Source organism: Canis aureus, chromosome 14 (genome assembly GCF_053574225.1).
Source record: "Canis aureus isolate CA01 chromosome 14, VMU_Caureus_v.1.0, whole genome shotgun sequence".
NCBI lineage: Eukaryota > Metazoa > Chordata > Mammalia > Carnivora > Canidae > Canis > Canis aureus.
The window spans coordinates 36,527,288-36,552,690 of record NC_135624.1 but is presented as its reverse complement, the minus strand read 5'-3'; the positions used below and the strand labels follow the sequence as shown (position 1 = coordinate 36,552,690).

At 48.2% G+C, this 25,403-nt stretch overlaps 1 protein-coding gene across 3 annotated transcripts in view; it reads left to right on the top strand.

Moving 5' to 3' along the window:
• The window catches only part of FAM135B (family with sequence similarity 135 member B), a 283,976-nt gene that overhangs the window by 215,284 nt on the left and 43,289 nt on the right, over positions 1–25,403 (top strand). For 2 of the 3 annotated variants that reach the window (XM_077847362.1, XM_077847361.1), the window contains exons 8-9: positions 18,393–18,546; positions 20,724–20,773. In XM_077847362.1, coding sequence (XP_077703488.1) covers positions 18,393–18,546; positions 20,724–20,773 — 204 coding nt within the window. Of the gene's footprint in view, positions 1–6,795; positions 7,440–18,392; positions 18,547–20,723; positions 20,774–25,403 lie in introns of those variants that run through there. The other variant, XM_077847363.1, reaches the window with a different exon arrangement.

Below are 25,403 nucleotides of genomic sequence, written 5' to 3'. Positions count from 1 at the left end.
CCCCCCTTTTGGTGGAATCTTTAAATATGGATGTAGGTACAGACACTGTTGTTGCTGTTACTATATTTCCTGTTTCCTTGTAAACCAGGAGCTGAACTCTACACAAGCTAATTGAATAGAGGCCTTGAATATATATTTTCCTAGAAGTCTTTTAGGGGGTAGAGGTATATACACATGGCTTCTTTATCCTTACCATTACCATCACCACCATCACTACCATCATTGTCATCATTGATGTGCCAAATATACTTCTAAGGTATTTACACTGATTTACTCATTTAATTATAATGACAGCTTCTGGGCCAGGTTGTTATTCATGTCATTTTTAAGATGAGGAAAAGAAAACACATAAAGCTCAAGGAGCCAGTTACTGGGCAGCACCTAGAATATGAACCCTGGCTTCAGAGATTCCAGGATCCACAATTGAGGCTATTTGCTTCTTCCTAGCAGCTGAACGCCACAGGGCCTTTCCAGGCTGCCCTAGAGAAAGGAGCAGCACTGCAGCTGACCAAAGTCATGTTTGAACTTCATTTAGAAGGAACCTGGGTCTGAAGGAAACGGCAGGTTGTCTCTGGATTCCAGGCTAGAATGATGATCCAGCCATGAGCCAGGAGGCTCTTGTCATCTTTGGGTAACCCAAACATTTACCACCCAAGTTAAATACCTACTAGAGTGCCTGTGATATCCACCATAGACTCCAATCCCCATTGCTATGTTCTGTTCTAGACTCAGCCACTTCTTGTGTGTGAGCAGGTGTGTGAAGGTGTGTATCATCCTATGCAAGTTGCTTTTTCTTTTCTATATCTGAGGCAAACTCATCAGTAAGATACAAAACAACATTACTGTGTAAAACTCACAGGTTTGGGGTGAGAAGTAAATGAGTTAACATATTAAAATACATAAGATGGTGGGAAGCACAGGCCAGCCTCCCATAAGCTGTTAACACTGTTCTTGGTTTCTAGTAACTGCTAATCCCTAGCACAAGGGTACCCATGTCTCTCATCCAAGAAGCTCCTAGAGGAAGGGAATAGAACAGGCAGGAGGCCCTTAGAGCAATCCAGGCCAGAACCGAACCCAAGGAATGAAAGCAGAAAGTGAGGCAGGGTAAAGAGTGGGGAGCATTTTAGCAGGAGAATAAGTAGATCTAGATGAAGGAGAAAATCCAAGCATGACTCCTGTTTTTGATGAATTAGGGAATGGTATGGCCTTTCCCATGTTACCTTAAACTGCTCTTTTGATATTTTCTTAGTCTCCATCTCAAATATTTAACCAGATTTGAAGTTCTTTACTACATGATTGCTGAGTGGTCTCCCTGAGTTGATTAGGGCTCTGGGCATTCATTGGTCCCTGGTGGGCGTTGGTTAAATGACTGATGGCAGGAAGTCAGTCCTCTGGGATGAATGCTTCCAGGGGCAGGTTCAGGGCTTAGCAATTCTAGTAATCACAGGACAACTGTATATTGTGATCCCTTCTCCAAAGTATCGGCCTGCTGCCCTAATCGTTGTCCTCTTTCCTCCCTGAAAAATGAGCAGGACCAAAGGAATATTCCAGACCCCACACTTTGTATCTCCAATGTTATGCATAATTGAATATGTTTGATAGTTTCTATCCTCTTGAAAAATCAGTTTTCAAATACTGAAATAATAAAAGATCCATCAAAGAACAGTGGTGTGATATTACCTTCTGTTCCCATGGAGACCAAATTGCTGGTGTTCAGCTGTGTGTTTATTAATGGCATTTGCCCATGTAGCGTGTATTGGCTCCTCCTGGTAAGTAGCACATGATATTTATCATCTACCTGTAATGTGTTCAACTCATTTCAACTTCTGTTTATTACTGAGATCTTAGAAATGGTTTTATTTGCTAGTTTGGTTAGATTTAATTTTCTTGAAGGGCATATTACCAATGCCTGGTAAACTGTTTCTGTGTTGCTCTGTAATGAGGAACCATTCTATTCACACATAGTGTGTGTGTGTGTGTGTGTGTGTGTGTGTGTGTGTTCAGGGGAGACAGGTCATTGAACAAGGTCTCAGGAGTGTAGACTCAGTGGCTATAGCACACATTGGGAGGCACTATGTTATACCCAGTGTTCAGTTTCTGCAAAAGTCATTTCTTCTGTGTCTTCTACATCCGCCGACATTTCTAAGCATGAGGCCCTTTCTACAGGTGGAGAAACTAAGCCTTTGACAGACTAGACATCTTTCCTAAGGGCAGTTACTTGAACGGAAATTCTGGCCCAACTCCATATAATTCTGAAGTGATTGTTCTGTGAATTTTGTGTACTGCACTAACTTACTTAGTCATTCTCAACAGAACATAATGCCAGCCCCACGGGTTGTTCTCATGGTTAATGTACTTGCAGTGACCAGCACGTGGTGAAGATTGAATAAGTGGGCGCGCTCGTCTCCTGTTTTTATTTTTTCCCTGTTTTTAGCACAGCTACAAACAGAAGTCACAGAAATAGAATTATTACTGTTTTGGCTCACATGCACAGAAAAAGTTTTGGTTAACTCAAAAGCTACGTTTACATAGATTTGGTTTTTGTTTTCCGCCAGAGTCTCATTGCTCACATCATTGGAAGTAATCTCAGTTATCATGTTTCCATAAACACTAAATTGGCATCCATTAGAGTCTATCGATTATAGTTGGTATGAAAGGATGTAGTTTAAAAATGCCTTCCACAGATATTCCCTCTGTCACTTAGAAGAGACAGATTGTTTTTGTTATAGAAATGAGAATTCTCTCAACTTATAGCCTGCCCAGAAGAAACCCTTTAGGTTTCCTGTCTTCTTCCCATGGCTTTTTCCCTGTAACATTCTATGTCTTATCTTGTTCCCAATCTGTCCCCACCACTGCAAAAGCTCAAGGAAGGGACTGTGTCTTTCTTGAATACTGTGTAGCCAGTGCCTTGCACATGGAAGGATGCTCACTCCTTGTTGCTGTGGAAGGCAATGATGAGGGAACAGATGAGAAACCCTCTGGGCAGCAGTAAGGCTGATTTTTTTCCCATCCTGTGGAAGAGGATATTGAGATTCCAATATCAGTTCTTTCAACATTTAAGCTAAGAGCTCCTTCAACTGTACCATGTTATTGTCTATATATGAGTATCCAGATGAGTATCCAGAGATATATAGGTAATTCTAGCCAGAAAGCACAGTTTTCCACCTAGTTACCACTTGTGTAAATGTAGATTGCAAAAACACTTTGCAGATTCAACATAAGTGGGCATGCTTGCCAGGTGCCATAGGGCGATGGCAATTTTGTTGATGATGTTAATGACAGCCAACGCTGTAGATGACCCCATGAACCTTCACAACAACTACGAGGCTTCCATAGTTGTAACTGTGGTGTCATCAGGAAACAGGCACTGGGAGATTATGTTATTTGCCCAAATTCACACCACTAGTAAGTGAAAAAATTTGGTAGACTCTATAGGTGAGGGCCTAAGGAAACTCTGCAGCCCACTAGTTATGTGGTCTCAGGTCTCGGTTTCTCCGCTTACAAAACAGTGACCCTTGTGGCTCTCTTCCAAAGACATGGCTTATGCTTATGTGAGCATGTTTCTTGTGTCCGCCAGGACAAAGGTTGTTGTGGATAAATCAGAATTTAGGGAGCTGATTCTCACTCTCCAGCATCCCCTCCATCACCAGGTGTTCAGTCCAGTATAGAAGCAGTGATGGCTTCCAAGAGCCATCTTGTTCACAAACGTAAACAGAGGAATGACCGCCTATATTCCTCCAATGAGTGAAAAAGGCAAAACATGAGAGATTTTTTTTTTTTTTTTTAGTTTTTCCCCGGCCCGTCTTTCAGGATCCAGGTCGAATGTTCCTTTCCCAAGGAGGCTCTTCCTGACAACCCAGGCTTGCTACAAACCTCACTCTCTCATGCTGCCTGCTTGGTGCAATGCCCACCCCATTGGAGACAGTTGTCTGTCTTCCCTGCTAGAGGGAAGGCCCCAGGGCAGACCATGGCTTCCTTCACGCTGTGACCTCCTGGTGTGGGCCAGCACCTGCACTCGGTGCATGCCATATGCATGAGTGCTCACAAAGTATAATCCAAGTCTGATCCCTGAGTGTGGTAGATCCGGCCTCATTTATTGAAACCCTCCCCCCCCACACACACACACCACCTGTTGTAATTTTTTTTTAAGATTGTATTTATTTATTCATGAGAGACACACACAGAGAGAGAGAGAGGCAGAGACACAGGCAGAGAGAGAAACAGGCTCCATGCATGGAGCCCGACATGGTACTTGACCCCGGGTCCCCAAGATCACGCTCCAGGCCAAAGGCAGCACTGAACTGCCAAGCCACGCGGGCTGCCCCATTGTTGTAAATTGTATTGCCAGTGTCTTCATAGCCAGTTTTGTTGGAGTCACTTACAGTTCTATTGGCAACCAGAAACTCCCTGCCAGCTCTCACTCCGGACCTCCCATTTCTAACCTAAACACAGCAGTGAACCCCTCCTGGAATCTGGCCTCCAGACCGATGCGGTACAGACAGGGTGCTTGTCTGCAGCCCCAGGGCTGTGCTGGCTGTCCCTTTCACTGTGGCAGTAGTCTGCTCCAGGATTTATTATTGGAGATGACTCTCATCCCTCACTGCCTTCTGCCATTCTCTCTGCCTCACTGGCTGTCTTCTCTGGGTAGCAAAGAATCCTGTTCCATATTGATCTCATTCACTTTCCCAGGAGAACTTTCAACGAAACCTATGCTTGCTCATGGCTGCCAGAAAGTCGGCTGGCGGCTTCAGGGAATACTCTAACCTTTGCCTAGCTTGCCTATGGGATGTGAGCCTTCAGGGGTAGAGGCGGGCCGGGGCCGTGCACAGCCCATGCGCATTTCCCGGGATGGCTGACTTAACACTTTTCAAGAGTCAGCACTGATAAGGCGAGTGATGGCAACACTATCTATGAGTTCCTCTATGCTCTCTGTCCCAAAGGCCTTTGGTCCTGATATTTCATTGAATATCATCACAGCCATGGAATTAGTTAACCCCTCTCAGAGAAGGGGAGCCTGGACCCTGGGGGTGGAAGTAACCTGCCAAGGATTGTCCCCATGGTGAGCTTTAGGTGCTGGATTGAAGGCTCCCTATACAGGTGCTCAGTGTGCTACCTAACAGCTGCCTCCAGTGATCATGGGGGTGAATTCAGAGACGTAAGGGATGTGGTTCCGTGGCTAATATTCAGACCATACTCCGTGCTTCCAGTTAATCAATAGAACACTATTAGCTAAACTGCAGAGTTCTTCCCCTTTCCCAGCCCATCATTTTTTTTCCATCTTTTTTTTAAATTATTTATTTATTCATGAGAGACACACACAGAGAGGCAGAGACTCCCTAGGCAGAGGGAGAAGCAGATTCTCTGTGGGGAGTCCAATGTGGGACTTGATCCTAGGACCCCGGGATCATACGCTGAGCTGAAGGCAGATGCTCAACTGCGGAGCCACCCAGGTGTCCCTTTTCTAGCCCATCTTACAGGCTGCGTGCACATTCTCTGATTTACTCTTTACTCACCCCCTGTGAAGAAGCTATTAGTATCCCCCCCCCATTTTACAGATAAGGAAACTGAGGCTTATGGAAATCAGTAAGGTGGCCCAAGGTCAGGAAGGCTGTGAGTGACGGCACTGGGATTCCAATCCCACTGGTGGGGTTCCAGAGATTCAATCTCAGATGCTGCGTCTCCTCTACTGGGAAGAAGTTTATCTCCCTGGCAAGCTGCTGCTTGTGGATTGAAGCAAGAGGAGGGCAGGTGCAAGAAGCGAAAAGAAACAGGAGAGCGGTGGCAGGCTGTCTAGAACTGCAGGGGCCATGGGGGGCTCACCGGGGAGCTGGGGTGCACGTAGGGGCCAGCACCAAGCAGGCACCACAAAGAACGGGAGGGAATGACGGCCTGTGCTCTGTGTTGCTTATTGGAGTGAGTCTCCAGGAGCCTCAGAATCATCCCGGGTCCCTTCCTGTCTAGCACACCAATGCCAGGGACGGACTCCCTGCAGACTCTGTAACCTGTCTTCGTTTTCACACCTCTCCTCATCCCCCTCCCGCTGCCTACGCGGATGCTTCCCGCTGCACAACGCACAGCTTCCAGACTTACCTGCTTTCTCTTGATTCTCTTCCCTCCACGCTCTCTCCGCTTGGCTCCCATGAGATGGTGAACCTTAAAATCATCCTCATGACAAAGAATAGAGGCCCTCCTGCTGCCCCGGGCCTCAGAACCGAAACCCTCCTTCATTCAGCCTTGACCCCACATGTACACTCTGCTGACATCATCTCAATTTTATTTTTACATCTGCAAAAGGTTGCTTGTCACATATGAAATTTCCCCCCTCCTACTTTTACCTGCTGATTTCTTATTTTTATTTTTTTTAAGATTTTATTCGTTTATTTGAGAGAGAGAAAGAATGAGCATTGGGGAGAGGCAGAGAGAGAGAGAGAGAGAGAGAAGCCTTGTCTCCTGTTGAGCAGAGAACCCAATGGGAGGACTTGACTCCAGGACCCTGGGATCATGACCTGAGCCAAAGAGAGACGCTCAACCACTGGGCCACCCAAGTGCCCCCCACTAAATAATTCTTGAGTAAATGCACAATGAGTGACTTGGGCACCATGTTAAGCATGTCCTCTGTTCTACTTAATTCTAGAATATCACTGTGTGGAGTGACACTAACCATAATCAAGCTCAGAAGCATCCCAAACTCTCCTTGAAAGAGCTGTCTCTGCCTCAGGGTAGCGGTATCACTAGCAGCAACATTGAATAGAGGAGATAACAGAGAAGCTCCCGACAGGGAAGAGGTCTGGTTCACCAGGAGGGACAGCGTGGGACTCTGTCCGGCCATCTGCGACACGGGTGTGGGCAGGTGAAGGCGCCGAGCCTGGGGCGGGAGGACCAGTCTCAGGGCCAGAGCAGCCTGCTGTGGGGCAGTTAAAGCCAGGCCGTGAAGCCACGGGGACGGTGACCAGCTTTGGTCTCTGGGGGTGAGGGAGCAAGGGCCACATTCAGAGTCACTGAGTCAGGATAGGGGCTGACTTCTGGGCGTAGTGTCCGGGGGGATGGGAGTGCTCATGTCCATCATTCCCTCCCGTCCTTCATTCCCTCCCGTTCTTTGTGGTGCCTGCTTGGTGCTGGCCCCGACGTGCGCCCCAGCGCGGTGGGGCTTGCTGCCCTCCCTCCGCTCCCTGGTGAGCCCCCCATGGCCCCTGCGGTTCTAGACAGCCTGCCACCGCTCTCCTGTTTCTTTTCGCTTCTTGCACCTGCCCTCCTCTTGCTTCAATCCACAAGGAGCAGCTTGCCAGGGAGATAAACTTCTTCAACATTGGATCCTCAACCAGCTAAAAATCTTATCCCCGAAAGATATTTCTGCCAGATTGGAGAGCCAAGTCTTAAAGATTTGAAGACTCGCTTAAAACAAAAGAGAATTACATGAAATCGAAAACAACGCACAGAATGTAAGCACCCTCTCCCGTCGCTCCATCTGCCTGCCTCCTGTAACTCGTGAGTGTGATCTGATGAGAAAAAATGAGGTGACACTCTATTCACACTCTAATGGTACTGATAAAAATAATACGCTTAACCATAATGATAACAATAAAAATTATTATTTTATTCATTGTATCTACTATTTATGGAGTAACCAAACAATGCACTTAATATCTCCCCGGCATTTGATTTGTTGTAGAACAGATCCTGCCAACCGTCGTAGAGATGGCATCTTGTTCCAAAATTGTTTTTAATAGACTCTGTGTGTACGCGTGAGGAACCCTGAGAAAGTTACAGTGTGCAAAGCTAGTGTTTGAGTTTGGTTTGACTCCAATGATGGACCATACGCTTGTTTCACACAACACACCATCTCTCATTTTTAAAATATCACATGTAGTGACTGGTGATTTTTAAGAGACATTGATACAGCTGATAGAGTTGGAGAATAGTTTTTTTTTTTTTCCTTTAAATTAGAGCCTTCCTTCAGCTAGACTGTAAAAATACATTCATCAGAAAGGTGTTTGGGGTTTTATGATGATCTGACAACTAAATTGCTTGTTCAGTGTGAGTTGTGTAATGTTGTTCTCAATTAGATTAAATATTAAGAATCCAATTTGCCAACTGCTAACAAAATTGCTGAACATTGCACACAGTTTGGGGAATTGCTTTTAATGAAGAACAAATGGAAGTAAAATACCAGAAACTGGAAGTGCCAAAGCTATAAATGTTTCGATGGATAGATCCAGCACTTTCAAATGTTGGAGTGTTAAGTGTTTTCTGCACTGGAGTGATGTATTGAGTGCCGTCACCTTAGCTAAAGAATTTACTGTCTGCAGAGTTCTTGTTAATAAACACAGCGGTGAAGTGGCCTCTTCGCATCATTTGTAGGCTCTGTGTACAATACTGAAAAGCAAAAGGCCAGAGGGTCCCCTGTGTTTGGAAGACTGCAGGGAAGTGGGTTCTGATCCACTCTTGTTTCCTCTTTCTATACCTCATTCTCCTCGGCTCAGAGAAAAGCGAGGTGGCGTGTGCACAGTGTGGTTGCCAGGATCATGGCCAGCATCCTCACCCTGCCTGCAACCTTCTGACTCGTCCTCTCCTGCCACCTCTGCAGACTGGCTGGCCTGCATCTCTTTTGTGTTCCCTGGATGCAGTGTTCTTTGCCAGTTGCTCTTCTCAGCACCTTACGTCCATTAGCCTGCCTTCATTGCGCCTCACCATCTTGCTCGGAAATAATTGCCTTTATTATAAGAGAGGCAGGAAAGGATCACAAACACACGATGGGGGCTCTGTACCTCGTGGAGGGTGCCCGCCGTGTTCGACAGAGTACTACCAAGTCATAAGCAGTCGATAGATGCGGAGCAGCATGGACAGCGTGGATGCCATAGCCTCGATTAAGTGTCACAGTGCAGTGCCAATGCAGTCATTTTGGCAGCCATCCATTTAATAGCTTTATCTTGAACCTGAGGCAGATGCAAGTCATAGAACGGCACAGCTCTATTTGATCACAGCCTGGCCAGAGAGGTGATCCAAACTTTACTAAAAATGTGTTCGGATTATTTGGGGGCTATTAATTTTGACAATTTCTTTTCTCATAGGAAACTCAGCTCCTGACATTATGTCTGACAGATCCACCACTGTGGATGAGCCTAAGAATGAGCCTAAGAATGACCTGTACCTTACAGGGCTGATTTAAAGGCTCTAGATAGACTATAATTTATTATACACATGCTTTTGTTTTGGTTTCTACTGTTGCCACAATCATTGTAATGGAAGCCATTCTTGCTTTGAGCTGGTTTTCTATAGAAATAAACATTCTAAATGTGGTAATATTGATGCATTGGCCTCCCATTTACCTTGATAATCTCTCAGAACAGACTTATCTGTTTCAGCAGAGGCCAAGTGAGGGCCCACATTCGCTGAGCATCTTCTACAGGGAGGCAGGAATCGGCAGTGGTTAGAAGTGTGGGCTCTGGGATTAGGCTCGCCTCATTCAAGCCATAGCCATGCTGGATACTGATCATCTGACTGCAAGACAGACAGTTACTATCGCTCCCTCCACCTTGCTCTTGGACATGAGTCTGGGTGCTCTGTGCATCTCAGATAAGGAGGTTTATGGGGAGACACGTGGGTGTTTGTACGTTTGCTATCAGAGCATTGAATCCGTGTTCAGTGCCGGTCTGCTCTGGTCTACTTTCCAGGTTCCCTGCAGAATGAGCCATATAGAAAGAGCCCACCAGATATACCAGGAGGAGAGACAAGGACCAAATCCACAATCTCCCAGTAGGAGAGTAATTGTAGATGCTGAGTCTATGCCTGCCCCAGTGATAGTTGAAGGAATTTAATACCTTTCATAATTAAAATCACAAAAGCATAGAATTTTACACCTCGAAGAGACCATAGTGAACCACTCTAGCTTCCAAAGTAGAAACAGTTATAATGGTCGCAGTAGCCCCCTGCAATTGACAGCTCCCTCATCCTGCAGATACGTTGGAGGTGATGGGTCTCTGACCTCTTGGGAATAGGAGTAATATCCGCTCAACCCTTCACACACTGCATGATTAATCCAGTGTTTCTGATGGCCATTATCCTTGTTCTCACTGCCCTACCCTCAGTTTGGAAGACTTTGATTCTGGTAAATTCAGAATAGTGCCCTGTGGGATGGAAGAGCATGGCTATGCTGTTTTGGAAACCTGGACTCGTCTCTTAGCATTTATGAGATCAAGGGCCATTTACCTCATCTCTCTGGGGTCCTTCTACTTTTGTAAGTTTACATTATGATTTCAACTTCGCTGGAGGTTTGGAGTACCAGATGCAGCAGCTAGGGAGAAGCCAGAGTCCTAGAACAGAGCCTCCACACATGCCTTCCTATCTCCCCTTGGCAAGTGCACTGGCACACATTTTGTACCTTTCTTAGGTGTCTCTGGGTTCCTGAGAATTGAGTTGCTTTTTGTTTTCGTTTTTTTGATGAACGTGATATGCCTGACCCTCCATGGTTAGATCCCACCTGTCTGTCTCCTGTTTTTCCCTCCTGAACTCATGTGCCTTAGCAACATAGTTCAGATTGTAGTTCTCTGCACTGTATTTATTTGTTCACCCTGTATCTTTGTTAATAGTGGCTCCTATAATTGACATGCCCTCTTTCATCCTTTCTCTGCCTGCCTAACCCTTCAAGATCCAGCTGCAGCATCACCTTTCCTAGGAAGCTTTCCCCGCTCACATCCTTCCACACACTCAACATCCTACAGTTTCTTCCAGTGTGACATCTATCTGTAATTATGCATCTGTGTCCCTGGTTCCTCCAGCTGGAGGATATGTTCCTCCAGGTGGGGCAGTGCATGCTAATCTCAGGAGCTCGAGTGTTTATTTTTTAAATGTATTTATTTTTAAAGATTTTATTTATTTATTTGACAGAGAGAGAGAGAGAGAGAGAGAGGGCACACAAGCCATGGGAAGTTTAGAGGGAGGGAGAGGGAGAAACAGATTCCCTGCTGAGCATGGAACCTGATGCAGGGCTTGATCTCAGGGCCCTGAGATCATGACCCGAGCCCAGGGCAGAGATTTAACCAACTGAGCCACCCAGGTGCCCTTGGAGCTCAAGTGTTTATAGCAGGGGGACAGGCACCAGTAGGCACCAAATACAGAGGGACTGGGTTCATGGTGATACATGGAGTTGGAATGACTCCATTGACTTGGTGAAGAATATAAAGAAACCCAATGGGACTCTCAATCATAATACCTACCATGTGAAAATGTAGTTCTCTAAAGTCAAATAGATCAATAGCAGCAATATGTATGCATTTGCCCAAAACTCATCACAGGCATTAAGGTAACTTACAAGACATGAATGATGCCTTTTAAGTGATGAATTATTCAGGGTCATTATATCAACCTATTTAATTACTCATGAAGTATTACCTTCTAAAGTTCAAAACAGGTCAAAAATCTCTTGGTGATACAGGAATTGACCAGTTTACTAAAGGAAATGCCATGAAGTACATCAATGGAAGGATTCATATGGAGTTCTTACCTGTAATGATCGTAAGACTAATGCTGCATGTCTCTTGTACTCTGTGGAAGGTAGAGAACTACCTCCTTCACCCTCACTCTTACTCCATGAGGGCAGCTAAGTCCCTGTCCAAGGTGTTAGATCTTTGACCAAGGGGGCTCCTGGATACTGAACTCTAGAAGGAACCACTTACCTGGTCAGGTATAGGAGTGTTGGACAGAGGCAAGCCTCCCCAGCTGAGCGTCTCCTCTGCCAGGACTCCTCCAGGGCTGAGGGTGACAGAGACAAGTACCTCCCAGGGAAGACTTGCTGTCATGAAGAAAGAAGAGGAAGAGTCCAGTTTTTTATCCCCAACTCATCGTGTGCCCAGCAAATGGGCAGAGGTGAGCCAGGGGTGTCATGCTAATGGGTGTCCCTGCACATTGAAAACATATCAAGAGTGGAGAAGAGTGTTCTCACCCATAGCTTGTGCCTCTAGACCCCCTTGGTGGGACCTTGTGCAGCTGTTCCCCATGACGACCCATTAGAAGGTTCAAGGCAGCTCTTTGGCTTCACTGTGGCTCTTCCTCTTTTCTCACCGTTGTTTCAGTCATCTGGACATATGCATTGCCCACTATGTGAAGGCCACTGGGAGTAGATGAGTACTATCCTGTCCCCGACTCCCAGAAGGGGAGGTGCAGATACAGCACACACATGGAGGGAGAGAAACACTAAGCCACATTCACTTCTTTTATGGCCAAAGCCACACAGATCTCTCTGTGGTCACTCAGTGGTCATTTGCGGGATCTGTTGGTGCTGGAGCGATGTGCAGGTGGAGGGCGGCCAGCACATAATGTAGACTGGAGACATGCCTCAGTGGGAATGTCTGCACCCTAGACCAGGGTCTGTCAGCCACTTCGCTGACCCCTGTGCCTGAACTGCTCCCTGCTCAGGGAGCCTTGTGGGCTGTCAGTTAAGAGGACCGTAGGGGCAACTTAGATCAAGTCGTATTAATGTGAAATCAGCTGTGATTTCTGTATTTCAACTGTTTTTGGTAAGAGATAGTTGGCATTCAACCCACAGTTAGTCACTGCCGCCCTGTGTGTTGGGGCACCAAATCAGACACTGCTCACTAGGATGGCAGCGGTCTGGTGCTGACCAGATGAAAGAAAGAAAGATAGCACTGTTATCTGGGATCCCAGCTAGTTGGTTGCAAAGGGAAGTGTAGCCCAAGGGATTTTCGATTCCCTTTGGAATTTATAGAGTGAGGTTCCTTTTTAAACCTGGGCCCTTGTCGGTGCTGGAGGCTTCACTCTTCTGTATCCTGAATGTGGGAACACAGGCTAACTATATAAACCTCCTCCAGCTTGGTTCCAAGAGGAAGCTCAGTGCTGTGAGGCTTCCCACCCAGCCCATGCCTAATTACTAACCACCACTTGCTGGCCATCGGACCTGTAGGTGGGTTATTTACCACTCTGGGGTTCAGACTCCCAGTCTACCAAATGGGGATAAATAATTGTACTTATCTTCTAGGTTTGGCATAAGAATTAAATGATTAATACATGTAGAGTGCTTGAACAGTGCCCGGCATGTAATAGGGTCAAATAATAAATGTTAGCTGCTTATTAATGTAATCGTAGTTTCCTCATTGATTAAAAATAAGATGATAATGATAAAACCCATGAATTACCGAGAGCCAGCATCCAGAGACCAAAAAAATAATACCAGGCACACAGCAGGCATCTACTGAACAGTGGCTACTATTAATAGAATTCTAGATGGTGAGGTCTGATAGAGCTGCATTCCTATTTCAAATAAACATCCAGAATATTAAAATCCAATTCCACATATGCATTTTCCCACAATTGTAACACAGAAGATGTACTGATATTTCTGTACAAAAATTATGTCAACTTTCATGGGCGTATTTTTATTAAATGAAAAGTTATCAGTGCTTACCACATGCCAAATAAACCTCAGATTGTATAAGTATCTCATATAAAGCATAAGTAAGTATGTTTGTATAGGACATAAAGATCCATAGCATGATTTTTGTGGCAATCTGGCAAATCCCAATACCAAGCCCCAAACTTTGTGAAAACCCATGGTTCTCAAAAGGGGGAGGTAATGGTTATTTGGACCTTCTATCTGGACCTGTGTTGTCTTGTATTCTTGAGACTCCCAGAGGATGCTACAGCTCATTCATTTATTCTTTCTTTTTTTTTAAGATTTTATTTATTTGAGAGAGAAAGAGCACAAGCAAGCATGAAGAGGGTGGAGGGGTAGAGAGAGAGAGAGGGAGAAGCAGTCTCCCTGCTGAACAGGGAGCCCAAAAGGGGCTCAGGACCTGGGCCAAAGGCAGATGCCCAATGACTGAGCCACCCAAGCACCCCTATTCTTTCTTTCTTTAATCATCAAATTTCTGTGTGCTGTTTCAGGTTCAAAGACAAACCGCTTCTACCCTCTGGGTGTTGAGGGGGGTGTTGGGGAGACCATTGTGGTCTAAGGAGGTGCGTGCAGGACCTGGGAGGAGGGAGAGGATGGAGAAGCTTCACAGAGGAGACGACATTGGACCTGAGTCTTGGTGATGAGTTACAGGCAGAAAAGGAGAAAAGCAACTAGAGCTCGGATGTAGAACAAGAGGCAGCAGAGGACCTGGAAATATGTTGGGGACTTACCACTCAAGGCTTTGAGTGGCATCCTAAGGAATTAAAACTTTATCCTGTAGACAGCAGGTAACACTATAAACTAACTTGCATGTGCTGATGCCACAGATGGAAGGAAAGACCAGTGGGATGAGACCCTATAGAAGGATGCTTTAATAATTGAAGGAAGCAGTGTAGACTCAAACTAGGGCAAAAGCAAGAGCATGGTAGAGGCAAAACCTTCAAGACCTTCTTAACAGATTGTGAGGTGAGACAGAAGGCTGGAGTCTGGGACAATGTCCCAGCTATCGGGGATGTGGGGCCAGATGGGTCCAAGTGGTTCTTCCAGAGGGAAGAGAAGGATTGGGTCAGGGGGATGCCAATTAGCCACTTTGACAGTAGGCAAGCATCCAGCCAGCACTCTGGAACAGAGATCTCGAGCCCAGGGCAGTAGTTGCCACTTGATGTGACCCGCGTTGATATAAGGTCAGAGTTGATGGCCAGCTTGCTTTCTCGATTAGGTGATGAATGAAGTCAAAAAAAGCAAACCTTCCTAACTAGCACCTAGGTGGGTGCTGAATGTCACCCAGGCATTCTTGAGAGCACTTCGGCTCTATTCCTCTCCCGACTTCCCATCTGACACAGACACTTCAGAGGATGGGGTCTCGCCTGGTCACACCATTACTGAGGGACTGACCCACGAGCCAGGGCCAGGCCTACTGGTCTCCAGATTCTAATCAAACCGCACCCCAGTGGAGCCCCTGAAGTGCTTCACTTGAGTTCAGATCCATTGTTTAGGTTTCTAAGTGGATCCTCGTTAATGTTTGAGCCTCATAATCCGTAGGTGTGTTCCTGGAGGCCATTGATGGATGCATCTTTTCGTGCCCCCTGATGTTACCCTGGGACATTGCAGAAGTCCACATCCTATTAGAATAATCTTGTTTGATCCTTAACAGCCACCCTAAGGGGCCATGTCACAACCATCCCCTCTGTACATCCCTTTGTGGCTGTTGTACTGTGGGCCCTGATCTGGAGCTCACCATGGTGAGTTCAGGCACAACTTTGCTATTCTGCTGGCCATGTATGGGGCCTGCATATCGTTTTAGGGTTTCTGTTCCAGGCTGTGGGAACGGGCAGTGCTCCAGGGGCCTTTCTTCATGCAGGGTGATTTTTTTGGCCCACTCCATGCAGGGCCAGTGGAGGCACACATGTTCTTCTTCACTGCCTCTGCAAGAACCCAGGGGGCGGCTAAAAGGATTTTCTGCAGCAGCTCACTCACTTTTGAAAAGTTGTGCTGTTGACTCTTTTCTAGGGAAAAAGATTTGTTTTGTTCATAATAATCTCAAGCCATGCCTTTTTTGAGGATTTCTCTCTGGGTTACCATTTTGACTTCATGTTGCCTCAATAATCATATTGAATCAGCCTTGCGAAGATTTCCCCAAAGATTACCTTATGTGTCTCTTGAAAAATCTATATGATATTGGTATCTCGTTTCCAAAGTCAAAGTTAATATCAGACTTCAAAGATCCCTTGCCTTCAATAGGTCCTGAAGCATTTTCCATTGGAGGCATTGGTGATAAGAAAATTCGGTTGCTAGCCGGTGGCGGGACCAGGAAACGGGATGCTCAGGGCTGCTTGAGGCAAACAGAAAGGGGGCTCCTAGCTCCTGGGTCTGATGCCTTTGTTCCTCCCGTGTCTGCTTTCATTTCCGCTTAGTCACAGCTCCTCGAGGCTCTGCAGGACTTTAATTAATGCCTCGGTCAAAGCAAGCCACCCTGGTGGAGCATCTGTCCTCAGCCAGGCTCGGTCTCCAGGGCACCTGTGCACACTGAGAAGACACTGCCCCCATTTAGCACCTGAATCGGAGAATCATTTCTTCTGCGGGCAAAGCAGGGTGACCTTGTACGAGTCATTTGATTCTCTGACCCACAATCTTTTGATCTGTGAAATAGAAATTGGAGTTCCTAACCACTTATTATGTAATCAGAAGGAACTTTTAAGGCATGCTAAGTGATAAAAGCAAGGAACAAAGAACCATCCAGAGCATTTTCTGACTTGTGGGTGCGTCTGTGTGTGTTTCCAGGACATATATTCGTATATTAAGTGCACATAAAACATATCTGCACATATGCATATGGAAGTATTCTAGAAAGATCCACAAGAAATTATTGGACTGTGAGGAATGTGGCACTTTTTGTTGTGTTTCCTTGGGTAATATTGTGATTTTCACCATATGTGTCTTCTAATTTTGAAAGTCAAAATTCAAGTATCTGCTTTGTACAGTTTGTTGAGCACCACATGACATCAAGGTAGTGGGAGTACCTAGATGCGCCGTGAAGAGTGGGTTCCTTCTTGCTCCATAGGGCTGTGGAGTCTGACACGCACACCCTGCTATGCACAAGCTCTGCCCGTCTTTCTACAACTCTACTGACTTCTGTTCCTAGCATACAAGGAAGGATGAGAAATGGGAATATAGGGATTACCCTGAGTGTCTAGCTGACTATTTTCTGCTTATGAAATGGAAGAGTCTTTTGATGATTCCAAACCTCACTGAATGTCTCTCATAAGCTCAACTCAAAAGGGACCCTGCTGGCCTCGGAAAGCAAAGCCCGGGTTCAATGGAGTCCCAGGGAGTGGACTCTCCAGAGGATGCTGTGCTGCACCATCCATATCCTGCCCCCGGGCCTGAGTAATTCATTTTCTCAAATTGCCACGGGTGGTGGTAGCCAACAGCCCCTGGCCATGCCTGTTTCTGGAGATTGCTCATCTGAGAGAGCTGCTGACCGAGGTCAAGCCTCCTTCCCGGGGTAACCCATGCTCAGTAGTGGGCAATGCACGAGTGCAGAGACCTGGCCCTTCCTCCAAAGCCACGGGCTCTGCAACTCCAGCACTTCCCATGGGATATGCTGAGGTCTCTATGGTGCTGCATGACCGTGACCGTGAGTGCAGCTCCTCCCCCTGCCCCTTCCTGCGATCCCACAGGGTTACTCCCTACTGCACACCCAGTACCTGACGCAGACACAGCTCTGTCTCAGAGTCTTCTTCCTGGGGAGCTGACTTCTGACCATCCCCAAGCCGGGTGACAGCAGCCAACCTGACACCTCCATCCCCCTTTCCCGATTTGCAGCACCCCGCGTGCCGCACCCATCACGATGCCGTGATTAGCACGAGTCCAGTGCACCCACGATCGTCTACTCTCCATGGGGAGAGCAGGTGACTTGCAGATGGCCACTGACCCCTCTCAGACCTGCCCCAAGGACCAACCGATTCCTCTCTGATAGCAGCAAGGAAGGAGACCAAATGGGACAGGAGGTTGCCACTTCACCGGCTCGCGAGAACCCGGAGCGGGGAATCGAACCAACTCCCCAGGTGGAGTTTCTTCCCATAGGATGGGCTGGGCAGCATGGGATCATGAAGGGCTGTGTCCCTCCCCCATCACCTCTGGGTGAGCAGTAGATGGACAGGCAGGTCCCACACCCATGGACTGCTCCAGCCTTGTGCTGGCGCCCCCCTCCTCTGCTGCCCACACCCCTCCTCTGGGGCTTCCTTTCTCTGCCCCCCTAAACAAATCCCCACTGAAATTCACCCCAAGACATCCTTCTCTCTGGAGTTTGCATGGAAGTGAGGCCTGGCCCCTGTCTTCTCTTCCACCGTGTCTGAGTCTCCAGACACATGGTGGAATTGGCCCTTCTTTCCTCATCGCACAGAGCACAGTTGGGTCATCGTACCGGTGTAGTGCACCCTCCACCTGCAAGCAGATGACATTGTGCAGAGCACCTGATGCTGTGGCTTCCTGTTTGGTGTCTTGCCAAATGCAGCAGCCAGGGTTGAGTCTCTAACCTCACATTTTGCAGCAGAGCATCTTCCTCCCCCTGGGCATTACGTACCACTCACCCAACTCCCGCCAGAGTCGCCACAAATACCATGTCGCCCTGTGAAAGGGACCCCCTCTGTCTGTCCCTGTCTTCTATGGTGAGCCGTGCAGCAGCCAGGGAATGAGGGCTTGGAAGTGGGTCCCTTTAGGTGGCCCCAGACCTTCCGGGTCAGTGCCATCAACCTCATCCTCACTCTTAATATTGCTGCTATTATTATTATTATTATTATTATTATTATCATTACTTTAATATGAGCACACAAGACAGAGACTTGGCAGATGGTGGTGTTTTCTCCATGCACACAGGTGGGGGGAGGGCCTCAAACTCTCTTCCCCTGGGGTTGTGAAGCCCTCCACGGCTGTTGTCAGAGCCGGCGTGTGGTGGCCTCAGCTTCTGTGTCTGTCCCGCCCGCAGGGGAGCTTCTATGTGCCGTCGGAGAATTGCATGCAGCACGCGCACCGGTGGCACCGGGACCTGTGCTTCCTGCTCCTACATGCCTACCGGGGGCTCCGCGCCTACTTCCTGGTCATCATGAGGGACATCCCCGAGCTGCCGCACATGGAGCTGGGTAAGGGGTCGGCTCGGGGAAAGCCTCAGGCCAGCAGCCCAGCTGCCCTGTTTGGGGCCTGGCTTGAGAAAGCTTGCAGTTTTGCAAGCACCATGGTGACAAGTGCCCTTCCAGGTATGTTTTCTGTGCGGTGTCTCATTCCAGCAGGAGAGAGTTTCGGACGTGCACCTGCAGGAGGAAAGGGCAGGAGCACCTCGAGGCACGTGCACTCATGCATTTGTTCACCCACCAGGAGTTTAGTGCACACTTGCCACACCGCTGGCACCGCTGTACACAATGTCAAGTCGGTTGCTAAGGGGAGTAGTTATAGGATTGCAAATGACAAGAGTATAAAACAACCCCCAAAAGAATATACATAAATTCTCTATATGCTATAAATATATGCATATTTTATACAAATATGTATACAAATACATATTTTATACATATGTTATATGTTTTTTAATCTGGATGATTATAGAGCCCTCTCAGCAGCCTTCATATGTGGTTTTCTGAGGATGAATAGCTGCATGCACATCCTCAGACATCATGGAGATCATTGGGCCTGAATCCTTCTTTGCTGACAGATGGGAAGCCGAAGCTCAGAGAGGTGCAGTGACTGCTCGGGATCACACAGCAATGCGTGGCAGAAACAAGACGAGAGACGGGGACTCCTGCATTGACTCTTGGGGCAGGGTCCCTTCTGTCATCCCCCTCATTTGCAGCAGGTGACACAGTGTGATTCTGCTCATAGTCCTCTACTGAGGCCCCTTTGCTTCCGGAACCGAGGCCAGTTGCTTAGCCTGGTTCAAGGTTAAGAATAATCCTGCTGGGGTAGCTCAGCTTCCTCACATGCACCCCTGGACCTCACCTACTGGGACAGCCTTAGAGCCTCGTACACTGCCCATTACTGCACTGAACACGCCAGGTGACAATGATTTATTTGCATGTTTTTTTTCCCCACTAGACACGGGGTCTTGAGAACAGAGCCCCCCATCCCCCCAGATCCCTTGCGCACAGTGCCTGGCAGGTAGGGTCAAGGAGTAGGTGCGGTGCTGTTGATGAGTTGTCCTGCCATCTTAGCATCTGGCCTTATCAGCCTTAACACCCCGGACAAGCCAGACGCTACTCTTTGAATCACGTAATAGTGAAGCTGAATTTTTTTCAGGTTCAAATGTTATGCACACAAAAAAGGCACGCACAGAATCAGAGCCAGTTTCCGAAGCTCATAGGGAAGATGGAGATGGTGCAGTGCTAGTTGACTTCTTGCTTTAATTTCTTTTTACCCAAAGGAACTCGGTTTATTTGCTCATTCATTCACGATCATATTTTTACTGGGTATCTGCTGTGTGCCAGGCGCCACGGACAGAGCCATGATCAGTGGGACAAAAGTCCGCTGTGCCTGGTGGGACTCCCAGAGCCGACGAAGGTGCTGGGGGCAAAGGCACTGCACTCATCAGGCCATCAGTGAGGATACAGAGGTGTGAGGGAATTGCTCCCACTCACCTGAGCAGCAGTGCTTTAAGTAAAACCCATGCCGTGGCCTGGTGCAAACCACTGACCACAGCATCATGGGACTGAGGGGGGAATTCAAAGATGGAACTGCCAACATTGAATTACAAATGGCCAGAGGCCAGAGATTCCTGCTAAGAAGAGCTGAGATCACAGGCTTTTCTCTGGGGTGTGATGATCGTGGGTGTCACAGTGGGTGGAGCTGGGCTCAGCTGTGCTGCTTGCTCCACTACTCTCTGTTTCCCAGCATTTATCTATATGATGGAGATCTGAATCCATGCCCCACAGGTGTCACACACAGGTAGGTGCAGGTGTGTGCACGCTTGGATGCACATATTTGCAAAAACCTCAAAAGCTGTGGGATCACATTGAACCACGCAAACTAGTGTGTGGACCTGGGGGCCTTCTCCTCCTCAGAAGAGCATCCATGAGATTATGTTGATCTTTATCTAGTGTGGGGTCACAAGGCTCCAGATCAGGTTTAACCTTTTTTTTTTTTTTTTTTTTTTTTTTGGTAAATATGACCCCTTTAGGAAATTAGAATAGAAAAGGAGGAGAGTCCTCGGGAGTTGTGTGTCTTTCTGTGACTTTCATGCCAACCTGAACCTATGTTGCTTTATTGCAGTTAGTGACTGTAGCATTTCCACATGTCCATTTAATTGTCCGTCTTTCTTTTTTCTTCCTAGAGTCCCTTGGAGTTGAGGAAACGCTCTCTCAGCTTTGCTCAGAGCTACAGGTAATTAGAAAACTGGCCCAAAGGGCAGTTGTGCGATTCAGGACCAACATAGGTCCCGGCTCGATGTAGAAATCAGAGATGAAAGCATAGGGCGTATGAGCTCACGCTAGACCAGAAACTGAAAAGATCCTCTTCTATCCCATCACTCTCTGTTGTTAAGGGTCCACTTGACCCCTCTGCGTGTCTAGCTTTCTGCTAGATGTTTTGGGAAAAAACGAACAGGTTAACAAGTCTCTATCCCTGGAGCCGACACTGCGTTTGTCTCTTACTTGTCCGTTGAACAAAATGTATTGACTACCAGCTATGTGCTTCTCCTGGAGGGCGATGGAGACCTTGCACCTGTGCCCAGATGGCCTCAGCCATGGCAGGGGTCTAGCAGCATGATGATGCTGGTCCTGAAAACAGTAGCACGCATCTGTCAAAAATTCATTGAGTATCCATGAGTAGCCATTAGGAATAGGTGCTTAAATAGACACCTTGGCAAATTCCTGCTATTGTCCTTTGCAACCTCTGGAACACTTTCCCCCACCTCATTGTGTGGATGGTCTTGGTGGGTACTGCACGTCGTCCTTCTAGAGCAAGAGGCAAGATTAAGATGGAAGCCAGGGTGGCACCTTAGGCTTGGTGACACTGCTAATCAGTGCCGGCAGCTGGACTCAGAAAACTGTCTCTTTGCAAAGTGACATCGCCGTCTCTCACACCAGCGTTCTCATCCCTTGCTGCACAGTCAAAACACATTTGGAACTTTATTTTTTTTTTTAAGATTTATGTATTTTTTTGAGAGAGAGAGAGAGAGAGAAAAAGGAGAGAGAGAGAGAGAAAGCAAACAGAAGGAAAGGAGAAGCAGGCTCCCCACTGAGCAGTGAGCTATGGGGCTCAACCCCAGGATCCTGGGATGATGACCTGAGCCAAAGGCAGACACCTAACTGACTGAGCCCCCCTCTCCCCGGTGCCCACATTTGGTACTTTAAAGATGTACCTTTGCCTGGGTCCCATCTAAACAGGGTGGAGACAGTATCAGGGAGTGGAGCTCGGGCATTTGTACAGTCATAGCTCCCCAGCTTGATGGAAACCACAGTGAGATATCCCCTCACACCTGTTAGAGTAGCTGCTACCAAAAAGACAGACATCAAGGGTGGTGAGGATATGGTGGGAGGGAAGGGAGCCCATGTGCACTGTTGGGAATGGAAACCGAAGCAGCTGCTGTGGAAGACAGTACGGAAGCTCCTCGAACATATAAAAATACAACCACCCTACGATCCAGCCATTTCGCTGCTGAGTATATATCCAAGGGAAATGAGATCACGGACTCGAAGAGATGTCTGCATCCCCGTGTCCACTGCAGCGTGATTCACAATAGCCAAGCCGTGGAAACAACCTGAGTGTCCACGTACGGGTGAGTGGATGAAGAAGATACGGTGCATCTCTGCAGTGGAATTCTACTCAGCCATATAAAGAAGGAAATCCTGCCATTTGCAACAGTGTGAACGACGAATCTCGAGGGCATCATGCTAAGTGCAAGAGGTCAAAGACAAGTAATGGGGGATCCCGCGTACATGTGAAATGTAAATCGAACAAAAACCTAACTCGTGGGAATAAAGGACAGATTGGTGGTTGTCAGAGGACAAGGGAATGGGTGAAGGTGATCAAAAGATACAAACGTCCAGTTTTAAGGTGGATCGGTTCTCGGAATGTAACATGCAGTGTGTGGGGCCCAGAGTTGGTAATACTTGCTGTGTATTTGAAAGTTACTGAGTGTAGGTCTTAAAAGTTCTCATCCCAGGGACATCATTTCAAGTATGTGAAGTGATGGGTTTGTTTGCTAATGTTCTTGTGTTCATTTCACAATATATGCATTTATCAAATCTTGTATACCTTACATGTACACAATGCTATGCATTAATAGTATCGCAGTAAAACTGCAAGAAGAAAACTTAGAAGAGGCTCCCCAGATGTGTATGCTGCGCAGCCACGGTTGAGAACACCTGCTTTAGAGCACATTATATTTTTTTAGATACTGTATTTATTTGAGAGAGAGAGAGAGAGAGAGAGACAGAGCAGAGGGAGAGGGAGAAGCAAACTCTCCACCGAGCGGGGAGCCTGATGCAGGACTCGATCCCAGGACTGTGGGATCATGACCTGAGCCCAAGGCAGATACTTCACCGACTGAGGCACCCAGGTGCCCCTAGAGCATGGTATAATATCAGCAAAGCTCAGTGTTACGTGGACAGGCAGCAGCTGGGCAGGAAGGCAGAGTGTAAAGGTGGTGCCGGGAGCTGGGGTTGGGAGGGTCTAGGGCGGAGGGGCCATGTGATATGAGCCCTGAAGAAAGGGTGAGACTTAGCTGTAGGATCATCAAGGAGTCCCTTGCAGGTGCTTGTCCTGATAAAGGTGGGGACGCGTGAGGGACACAAGAGGTCCATTTAGAGAGTGTGGTGGGGAAAGACTGGCCAAGGACGGAGATGCTAATGTGTGGAGCATCCATTCCCTCAATCCGGAGCAGGTGAAGGCAGTGCTAAGAGGGACGGCTAAGCTGACCTCAGGGCCCAAGACTCCAGGGACTGGAGCTCCCCCTTCCTCCCCGGAGTGCACCCAGGGCAGCATCACCTTGGAAAAGCCCGCAGGCTTTGCAGGTTCAAGTGCACACTCCAGCCCTTCTGCACATCAGCTATGTGATCCCGGGTGTGCAATTTAGGGTCTTCATGGCCCTCGGATTCCTCATCTGTGTGTTGTGGCTGTGGTGAGACCAGGAGAGAGCTCACGAGGGGACCCTATGAACACCCAGCTCTCGTCTCACAGGTCGGGTCTGCTGCGCAGAGCTGGCCTCTCCCTCCAGGCCTGGATACAGCTCAGGGTCCCAAGGAGACACTGATGCAATCTGTACATTATCAAAAATTTCGTGTTCACAGTTTAAAAAAAATGCAGCTGTTGGCAGCTGTTACACCCACCATCTTTGCTGCCACTGGCAATGGGATGAGCGGTCCGAGATGGGGTGTCCTGTGGGTTCTCTGCTGGCTCTCAGGTTCCCAGAAGCTTCTCTTCTGAAGCCCAGGAAGGCAGGCTAGCCCCCGGTGCTTTCACCAGAGCATCCCACCACCAGGAGCAAGGACAACCTGCATTTAGCCAGCGCGCGCTCTGAGCCAGGTGCAGGCTTAGTGCTTGTCGTGTAGACTCTCCTCTGGCCTCCCCATAACCACTGAGACTTGGCCTTTATGGAAGCACTTGGCTGGGGCACCCAGTGAGTGGTGGAGGGAGATGGAGCACACACTCCCAGATGGCACAGCACCCAGCCCACCCGCTGCCTCAGTTTCCCGCTGTGCCACACTCCTCGGGGGCAGGGCAGGGGCTCCTCCCTGATTCTTCCTTAGACCTTACTCGGTGGTGGTGGTTGGTAGGTTGGGGGACTGTGGATGTGATGAGGAGTCGTGATGTGTTGCAGATGCGGTCACATCAGAGCCGGGAGATCTTCCGACTTTAGACAAGCTGCTTAAACTTTCTGGCCCTTGATGTTTGTTTGTTTTTTTTTTAATATTTTATTTATTTATTCATGAGAGACACACACACACACACACACAGATGCAGAGACACAGGCAGAGGGAGAAGCAGGATCCCTGCAGGGAGCCCGTTGTGGGACTCGATCCCAGGTCTCCAGGATCACACCTTGGGCTGCAGGCGGCGCCAAACCGCTGCGCCACCGGGGCTGCCCTGGCCTTGATGTTCTTATCTGTAAAGTGGGGGTAAAACCGTTTGGTTTTTATTAACCTCTTTTAATCTGAGTCAGTAAGCTTGCACACTGGCCAGCTGCCGGCGTTGCATTTCCTCATTTAATGAGCCCAGCAGGTGTACGGCCTGGCCTGAGGGATCCTGTTGTTCTCAGGGGACAGGGAATCGGGGCTCAGCTCACAAAGGAGGGGTTGTTTGCCCAGAGTCACAGCACTGGCAGTGCAGGATCAGGCGCTGGTGGCCGCGACGCCGGAGCCCTCTCTCCCCACCGCGGTGCTGTCCGGGGAAGCAGACGCGTCCCCTGCAGGGAACACAGGCCGGGTCTGTGAAGCATCCACATGCAGCTGGCAGGGCGGTGAATGCAGGAAATGCTAACTTGCATTTGGATCAGTTCTCATTGCGCTCTGGCTTGTCACGTCCCTGGCCACAGCTCCCGCTGCCACACGTGCTCGGCCAAGAATGTGGTTCAGAGGCCACGTTGCTCTCGGTGACCACGAAGAGTCAGGTTTCCGTGGGGACTACCCTAGAGTGTTGGCTCAGGAGCTCTGACTCATTTCAGAAAACACTCTGTGAGTGCCCAGGCCTCGCCAGGCCGCGTGTTGGGCCCCGGGGGACTCAGCAGGGACAGGACCCTATGCCCTCTGGGGCTCACAGCCGATGGAAGTGACTGGTTGACTCTCGAACCCGCCCTGGCCAGAGGCTTCATTCCTGGAATGAACAGGTGCACTAATGAGTCGCAAAAACATACAAGCCACCAAAGGTGAGGGAGCGAGGGAGCCTGGAGCAGCTGTCATCCCCCCGAGGCTGTTGGCTCATCTACAGACCGAGGCAGGAGGTGGCATGCTGTTTCTTGGTTCCACAGGCCCCTGGGCAATGCTGTGCCATCACGCACCAAGGAGGAGCAGTG